The following is an 8,911-nucleotide window of genomic DNA, read 5'->3' as shown; positions in this document are numbered from 1 at the left end:
TTGTTAAAATATGATGTCGTGATATTTTGAAATTTTGTTATATCATCAGCTAAAAAATTGAAATAAAATATATGAAATCTAAAAATATTGAAAAATATTAATAAATTTATAAAGAAATTATAAAAATATCCAATTCAAGGATCAAGTTGTAAAAAGTTATAAAGGTTCAGACCAAATGATATTTTACCCCTTTAAATAATGACAAAAGGAAAAGTTTAAGTTAGGGTGGGAGGTTGAGTGTCATTACCTCACATAGGAAAATCCAAAATAAGAATTGAATATTTAATTAATTAGAAATAACAAAAAAATTGAGGCGCTTTGTAAAATGCGCGCGAGCCTTCCAAAAGATCGAGATCCGTATATATCGCATGAGAAAAGAACCAACCTCCAGTCAAAAGCAAAATATCGTGAGACATGCAAAAGGGTACCACGAGAAAAAACTCGCGTAATAACGACAGTGACAGTACGAAAAGAGAAAAAGGTGTAAGGGGAGGGAAAGAGATGATGGCGGGGGGGGGGGACCCGACTGGACGTGTGTACCGAATATTCACTAGATTTGAATTAGTGGTTTCGAATCCGCCCTTTGCTTTCCTATCATCTCACGCAATGATAAGCTGATAACACCTTCGAAAAGTGGACTACTTATAGTGATAAGCACAAGTACTTTTCACTGATAGGTCAGTATAAAAATGAAAGACCCTGTACAACGCATCGAAGATAGCGAAACTATTTCTCTCTCTTTCTCTCTCTCTCTCTCTTCTTTATCTTCTTCTCTACTTCTTCGCAGCTTTGAAACCCTAGAAATCCTCGAATTTCGAGCTTATTTAAACTTTAGAGAGAGAAACTCAAGGGGAAATCCGTGTGTAGCTCTGGAAATTTATACAGATTCGAAGTCAGAGCTGAGTTTAACTCGATCTCGAGTTGTTTCCTGGACTCTGCTGGTTTTGGGAGATCGAGTTTCTTTTGTTTCTTCGAGAGGAGAAAAATGTCTTCGTTGAGCAGGGAATTGGTGTTTCTCATACTTCAGTTTCTGGAGGAAGAGAAATTCAAGGAGTCAGTTCATAGGTAAAGTCTTTTATGTTCATGTTTATGTTTATTTTTATTTAATTAATTAATTTTTCTTTATAAGTCTACACCGTATATTCGTATCTTTGTCTTTGTATATGCATTTTTTTTTGTGTTTGCAAGTAGAAGTAAATGTAGACAAATTTTGTAAATCTTTTTTTTTTTGGCTTTTTATTTGAGGTTATTATGGTAAAATTAGTCAGAGTATATTTAAGTAGTTAAGCTAATTTGAGTTTTAGTGGTGGTTAATGGCGAAAATCAGAGGATTTTGGGTGTAGAGGGAAAGTTTTTATGCCTTAAATGAAAGATATGCAATGGAGTTCTAATATTTGGTTTCTGTATGTTTTGTTTTGAATCGGAGAGATGCATTTAAACGGAATAAATATGGTTTTTTTCTTGTTTAAACTTGGTTAAACTTTTAGTTAGCAGAAGGAAAAAAACAGAATAGAAAGAAGAAATCATAACTCACTTGTATTGCTTGTTCTGTGAGTGAAGTGGTGAGAATTTTGCTAGTGTGCAAAATTATTCTCTGTTCTTTAGCGCATGAATTTTGGGCGTAGGTTATTTGATTCGCATTATCATTTTTCTTGCTCTGAGTTTATGTCTGAAACTATATGTCTGAAACTATGTATTTTTTCATAGGCTTGAGAAAGAATCAGGGTTTTTCTTCAACATGAAATACTTTGAAGAGAAAGTTCAGGCAGGTGAATGGGAAGAAGTTGAGCGGTATTTATCAGGTTTTACAAAAGTTGATGATAATCGATATTCCATGAAGATATTCTTTGAGATAAGGAAGCAGAAGTATCTGGAAGCACTTGATCGGTATCGCTAATGCTTCAACTGTTAATTAATAAGATTCCATCAATTTCTATCAAATGAAGGATTTGCTATTGTTTCTCCTGCTGAAATAATTTGAACTTTTTTATTGATATTTCAGGCAAGACAAGGCAAAGGCTGTTGAAATATTGGTCGGTGATTTGAAGGTGTTTTCTACATTTAATGAGGAACTCTACAAAGAAATCACTCAACTTTTGACCCTCAACAATTTCAGGTAATTCCATTGCACAAATAAACTACATTGTTCGTCCAGGTATAGCATTGATGAATGATTTCGATTTATTAATCAGTTTTTTTTTTGTCTAGAGACTTGATAGGGTAACAAGTGGACATATTATTTAGGTTTTAAATAAGTTAGAAATTTGATATAAGAGAACTTACATAACTTGTGTTCAGCTGTGCAACTAAATGCTTGACCTTTTTGAGAGAATTGTCATTGTAAACCTAACTCAAATGAATGCTTGAAATATTCATGATTGAATGGATGTACTTTTCTCATCCGAATGCAGGGAAAATGAGCAGCTGTCCAAATATGGGGATACAAAAACTGCTCGCAGTATAATGTTGGCAGAACTAAAGAAACTCATAGAAGCAAATCCACTTTTCCGTGATAAGCTTGCTTTCCCTACTTTGAAGTCCTCAAGACTAAGGACTTTGATCAACCAAAGGTGTGATATGATACTTGCTATTACGGAAACAGGAAGCAAATATAATTTTTATACCAGTAATATATATGTTTTGATTTGTAAGTATGGTTCATACAGCTTGAACTGGCAGCATCAGCTATGCAAGAATCCAAGGCCAAACCCAGACATCAAGACTTTGTTCACAGATCACACATGTACGCCTCCAAATGGCCCTCTTGCACCTACACCTGTCAATCTTCCAGTTGCTGCAGTTGCAAAACCTGCTGCTTATACATCTCTTGTAGCTCACAGTGTATGATACCAAACATCTATCGCAGTTTGATATTCCCTTGAATGGTTATTTGTTTTTCTACTTCTATAATAATATTTAGAATATCAACTAACATATGCTTTCTCCTACCTTTGGCATGTAGCCCTTTCCACCAGCTGCAGCAGCAGCAGCAGCTGCTAATGCTGGTGCTTTAGCTGGCTGGATGGCCAATGCTTCTGCCTCTTCATCTGTTCAAGCTGCTGTTGTCACTGCATCTTCCATACCTGTTCCACAAAACCAAGGTCAGAACTTCAATTCTGAATCATTAGAAATAGCCTTGTAAAGTTTGGCATAATTTGGACAATTGCTCTATTAGTGACATTAGTTAATATTTTTTTCTCAAATTTTTGGGTGTGGTTCCAATTGGCGGTCTAATGTTAGAATGTCATTCCCATCGTTTATAATTTCTGGATGTGTTACTTTTTAAGGAAGAAATTTTCTTATTGTAAAATTTTCTATATTTGGAGATACTATGAGACATGTATTAAAATATGTATTTATTAGGTGTAATGCATTTAATTTCACTTCCATTGCAACAGTTTCAGTCTTGAAACGTCCAAGAACACCTCCATCAGCACCCGGCTTGGTTGATTATCAGAACCCTGATCATGAACTGCTAATGAAAAGATTGCGCCCTGCTCCATCGGTTGAGGAGGTAATTTCTCACTTTGCAACTATACTAATCTTAGATTCATTTGGCTTGGTTTGTTAAAAAATTTAATATGTTTCTTCTTTTCCATGTTTAGGTTACATATCCTACACCACAGCAGCAAGCTTGGTCATTGGATGACCTACCAAGAACAGTAGCTTTGACCTTGCATCAAGGATCCATGGTCACAAGCATGGATTTTCATCCTACAAACCATACATTGCTACTTGGTATGAAAGTTTATTTTATCATTCACACTAAGACACTAAGACTAGCTTGAAACTTCTCTCTTTTTATGACATAATGCAATTGGAGCAGTTGGTTCTGCCAATGGTGAAATTACACTCTGGGAACTTGGAATGCGGGAAAGGTTGGTTTCAAAGCCATTCAAGATATGGGAAATGTCGGCATGTTCGATGACGTTTCAGGTTTGTATGCAATAAGTTTCCGAGATTTCTCTCTATGTTATACTTTTTGCCTTGTACTATTTTTTCCAATGTCTACTGTTGCTGCAATGTGACATATGTATGTTTTAGTGATTTCTATGTATTTCAACAGTGCAATTGATTTTGTTATAAGAGTCACTTGCAGGCTATGATGGTCAATGATACACCTATATCTGTCAACCGCGTCACGTGGAGTCCTGATGGAAATTTTCTTGGTGTGTGCTTTTTCAACCGATTACTAAACATTTTAGCTTGCATATATTTGTGCTTATTGCCTTTCTTGCTGCAGGAGTTGCATTTTCCAAACACTTGATTCATTTTTACACTTATCCTGGATCAAATGATCTGATACAGCGCTTAGAGGTTAGTTGATATGTTTTACACCCTAGAGCTAAAGGATACACAACTGAGAGTTGGCTTTTCTTATTTTTTTAATAGATTGATGCCCATGTTGGTGGCGTAAATGACTTAGCCTTTGCTCATCCAAACAAACAACTGTGCATCGTTACCTGTGGAGAAGACAAGCTCATAAAGGTGAGAAATGGTAAATTTTCACTAAATAGGTTTGGTTGAAGTGGATATTTCTTCTTCTCCTAATGAAAGAAAGTGGACAGGTGTGGGACTCGATAACAGGGAAAAAGCTGTTTAATTTTGAAGGTCATGATGCACCTGTTTATTCCATCTGCCCACATCATAAAGAGAACATTCAGGTAAAATACAAAAATCTCCTAGGTTGATTGATTATATATACTTTTAGTGGTTAGAATGGGAAATAAGTGATGAAGCCTTAGCTGTAGAACTGCCACAACTGTTTCTTCTGTTTCTGTCCTGAATGCGACTATAACCAATCTCTGCCGCCTGAAGCTGCTGTGACCATCAACTTGTTAAATGAACAAAATTTCATATAGCTATTTGCTGTCACAACCTGTAATTTATGATTCCTTATCCAGTTTAATATCCATCGAAGAGCTGCCTATTTTATCTAAGCCATCTCTGTACACCCGATCATAACTCCTCCCAATGATCTTCTGTTTGGTGCTATAGTGGTCCAATATATTTGATTCACTCTCTAACATTTTAGGCCAGTGTCTGGTAGATTTATAGTTTTGCGGTTCAGTTAAATGCTTAGTTTTTATTTTTGGCTGAGAACTGAATTGCTTTACCTTTGATATTTGGATGGGAATTTTTACTTTCATTTGCTGATTATCTCTACATCATTCCAGTTCATATTTTCAACTGCTGTCAATGGGAAAATTAAGGCCTGGTTGTATGATAATATGGGTTCCAGAGTTGATTATGATGCCCCAGGTCATTGGTGTACTACAATGCTTTACAGTGCTGATGGAAGCAGGTATGATCATGAACTTTACGACAGAAAGTTTAGTTACTAGATGCTAATAACTTCGAGTTGTACTCCTTCCCCATTCTTTTCTCTCACAACACCTTTGGTTAACCCTTTGTTCTCCAATTTTACATGTATCATGTCATTCTAGTTTTCAACTGCAGTTAATGTCTACTTTTGTTTCAGATTGTTCTCTTGTGGAACAAGTAAAGATGGAGAGTCTTTTCTGGTTGAGTGGAATGAAAGTGAAGGAGCAATAAAGAGGACTTATGTGGGGTTTAGAAAGAAATCAGCAGGTGTGGTATCATTTGACACAACACAAAATCACTTTTTGGCTGCGGGAGAAGATAGCCAGATAAAGTTTTGGGACATGGATAATATCAGTCTTCTCACTTTCACAGAAGCCGAGGGTGGACTTCCTGTAAGTTAAATATTGAGATTTTATAGTTCTTTTGTGTAACATATATGCTATTTGGTTGGGTGTCTAATTAATCATGTTAAAATTTTCAGAGTCTTCCCCGTGTGAGATTCAATAAGGAAGGAAACCTCCTTTCTGTGACAACAGCAGATAATGGATTCAAAATACTTGCAAATGCTTTGGGTCTCAGATCTTTAAGAGCAGTTGAAACATCTTTTGATCCATTGAGAACGCCAATTGTTTCTTCTGCAATTAAGGTGATGATCGTTTTGGTTTAAATTTTATTTGAGAACATCCACGTCTTGAGACATGCAGGTTTTCACCCCTTTTTTTTCCTGCTGGTTAGGCTTCCGGCTCTTCTGCAGTTGCAAATGTTGGTCCTGTCAGTTGTAAAGTGGAGAGGAGCTCTCCTGTCAGGCCTTCTCCGATGCTTGTATGTTAGCTGGATGTTCCTTGCTTCACGTTTGAACCTTTTTGCTGAACCCTGTAGGGTAGTTGGTGCTTGTAGTAGTAACAATATGGTTCATACTGCCACAAGCACATTAGGATATTATATATTTAAGGGCCAACTTCTTTTGATCTTTTTGGTAACCCCGTTCATTTTTCTATTATGCCAATGGTGGAATTTTATTTTTTCTTATCATTTAGTTGATTTAAGAGAACTGTTTTTTGCTTCTATCTTTTAATGGGTATAATGTTTATCTTGCCTTTGGTTTCCTTTTTTGGATTTTTCTCTCAAGAATGGAGTTGATCCCTTGAGTAGAAGTGTCGAAAGGCCAAGAGTTCTGGATGATGCAATAGACAAGACTAAACCCTGGCAGTTAGCTGAAATTGTGGATCCTGGTCACTGTCGGTTGGTTACCTTACCTGACAGCACAGATACCTCCAGCAAGGTGCGTTGATTTCCTTCTATAATCTGGTTTATACAATTTTTTGATACCACTTATCTCTGAATTATTGCATCTCTTTGAAGGTTGTTCGCCTTTTGTACACAAATTCTGCTGTCGGTATTTTGGCACTTGGGTCAAATGGTGTTCAGAAGCTATGGAAGTGGCCCCGTAACGAGCAAAATCCATCTGGAAAGGTACAGCACCTTCTATTACATAAGATTGTGTCTTTGTTTCTTTCACTTTTGACTTTTTCTCTCTATATTCCCTTTTACTGGCAAGCAGAACTCTGAAGTCCTTTGAACTTTAAAGGCCACTGCCAATGTTGTTCCGCAGCATTGGCAACCAAACAGTGGTCTTCTTATGACTAATGATGTCACAGGTGTCAACCTGGAAGAAGCGGTACCATGCATAGCACTCTCAAAGAATGATTCGTATGTTATGTCAGCAACTGGCGGAAAAGTTTCTTTGTTTAACATGATGACTTTCAAGGTATGCTTCATATGCTGGTGTTTTGGATTTACTTGTTGCTTGTCATGCTAATAACTCGTGATTTGCAGGTAATGACAACATTCATGTCTCCTCCTCCAGCTTCAACCTTCCTAGCATTCCATCCTCAGGATAATAATATCATAGCAATCGGAATGGAGGATTCAACTATCCATATATACAATGTTCGAGTAGATGAGGTGACACTTCCGAACTCTTTTTGTTGTGTTCTTATTTATCTTCTCCCCTTGTATCATCTTGCTCTCGTGGGTGGTTCCAATGTTCTGTTTTTAACCTTTTTAGGTGAAATCAATATTGAAAGGTCACCAAAAACGAATAACTGGTTTGGCTTTTTCAACCAGCCTCAATATCTTGGTTTCATCAGGTGCCGATGCTAATGTAAGTAGCAGGCTTGTCATATTTACTTATTTTATTCTTTGTTTGTGTATAAATGATGCAATCAACTAATCATATTAGGGGAAAAAAAAGAAAGATGCAAGCATTCTATTAGCTGGTTTTTCAACCTAATTTCATTGTTGTTTTGTGTGTTCCATCATCTCTGAAATACATTTGCACATCTCTATCTTTTTTGTTTAGTCTGTATGGTCATGTTCATTTTTATTTTTTCCTTTTCTATTTTAATGTCCATGCTTCCTTCAAACAGCGAAGGACTTCAAATATGTTATTATTTACTTATTAGCATCTTGCTACTTTCTGCAGCTGTGTTTGTGGAGCATTGATACGTGGGAGAAAAGGAAATCAGTTGCAATCCAAATTCCAGCTGGAATGGCACCTACAGGTGATACAAGAGTACAATTTCACTCCGATCAAATTCGCATGTTGGTAGTTCATGAAACTCAGTTAGCAATATATGATGCCTCCAAGATGGAGCGCGTTCGACAGGTAGGGAAGTAAAAAAAGTGGTACAGAATTTGGTGATAAAATATTTGCTTTTGATGGAGGCAACACTTACTAATGCCCATTCATCTACTGCAGTGGATTCTACAAGATGTATTGCATGCACCCATATCTTACGCAACATACTCCTGTAATAGTCAATCTGTTTATGCCACCTTTTGCGATGGTAACATTGGGGTATTTGATGCTGATAGCCTGAGACTTAGATGCCGTATCGCTCCATCAGTGTACTTGTCCTCAGTAATCTTAAAAGGGTAAGTTATCTGTTATTTACATCAATAAGACTGTTTAATTGTCCCTTAATTGCATGAACTGCAGCAACCATTAAATTCTCCGGTATTTGTTTCATAAAGAGGACACTTGTTTTGCAGAAGTCAAACTGTGTACCCGCTTGTTGTGGCTGCACACCCGATAGAAGCAAACCAATTTGCAATCGGGTTGAGCGATGGAACTGTGAAAGTACTGGAGCCCTCCGAATCTGAAGGGAAATGGGGAGTGAGTCCACCAGCAGATAACGGTGTCCAGCTTAACGGTAGGACGACATCATCATCTACCACAAGCAATCACACACCAGATCAATTACAAAGATAGATTTATGAAATGTAGATTATTAGGTTCTTACTTTTTAGTGTTCCATATGTCCCAAAAAGGTAAAACCCTGAATGATTAAGAATGCCCCAATTCTTGTATAATCCTCCTACTTGATTGATAGTTGTTCACTAGTTTTATTTACTTGTATTAACCTTTGGAGTGCTGTTCTTTTTCAAAACAATGGCTGTATCGACTTCTATTGAATTTATTTCCTAATAAAACCCTGTTGTAAGTTTGATTTTTTTTTTCTTTTGTGAAATAATTATCAATAATTCTTACCCATGGACCAAATTTCATTGTTAAGCAGACTTA

The 8,911-nt window shown here is 36.6% G+C and overlaps 1 protein-coding gene across 1 annotated transcript; it reads left to right on the top strand.

The window, feature by feature from the left end:
• The first annotated feature begins 711 nt into the window (after nucleotides 1-711).
• On the top strand, nucleotides 712-8,841 carry LOC107899070 (topless-related protein 3). Its single transcript, XM_016824683.2, has 25 exons — nucleotides 712-1,065; nucleotides 1,708-1,887; nucleotides 2,003-2,116; nucleotides 2,412-2,570; nucleotides 2,667-2,841; nucleotides 2,963-3,101; nucleotides 3,399-3,514; nucleotides 3,606-3,738; nucleotides 3,827-3,936; nucleotides 4,100-4,169; nucleotides 4,244-4,317; nucleotides 4,393-4,488; nucleotides 4,569-4,664; nucleotides 5,178-5,305; nucleotides 5,483-5,717; nucleotides 5,807-5,971; nucleotides 6,061-6,147; nucleotides 6,455-6,607; nucleotides 6,688-6,798; nucleotides 6,914-7,093; nucleotides 7,162-7,290; nucleotides 7,394-7,489; nucleotides 7,811-7,993; nucleotides 8,087-8,262; nucleotides 8,380-8,841. The coding sequence occupies exons 1-25, from the start codon at nucleotides 986-988 to the stop codon at nucleotides 8,597-8,599; spliced, it is 3,405 nt and encodes a 1,134-aa protein (XP_016680172.2). The 5' UTR covers nucleotides 712-985; the 3' UTR covers nucleotides 8,600-8,841.
• Nucleotides 8,842-8,911: the final 70 nt, after the last annotated feature.

This window comes from Gossypium hirsutum, chromosome D08 (assembly GCF_007990345.1).
Source record: "Gossypium hirsutum isolate 1008001.06 chromosome D08, Gossypium_hirsutum_v2.1, whole genome shotgun sequence".
Lineage (NCBI taxonomy): Eukaryota > Viridiplantae > Streptophyta > Magnoliopsida > Malvales > Malvaceae > Gossypium > Gossypium hirsutum.
The sequence above is the reverse complement of the archived record's forward strand: the minus strand, read 5'-3'. Positions and strand labels throughout refer to the sequence as shown.

Bases quoted from the DNA above. Each gene is read 5' to 3' on its own strand.
- LOC107899070 (XM_016824683.2), top strand. From the start codon at position 986: ATGTCTTCGTTGAGCAGGGAATTGGTGTTTCTCATACTTCAGTTTCTG. The intron at 3,515-3,605 runs GTAATTTCTCAC...TTCCATGTTTAG, and splicing joins CTGCTCCATCGGTTGAGGAG to GTTACATATCCTACACCACA. The intron at 7,490-7,810 runs GTAAGTAGCAGG...TACTTTCTGCAG, and splicing joins CATCAGGTGCCGATGCTAAT to CTGTGTTTGTGGAGCATTGA.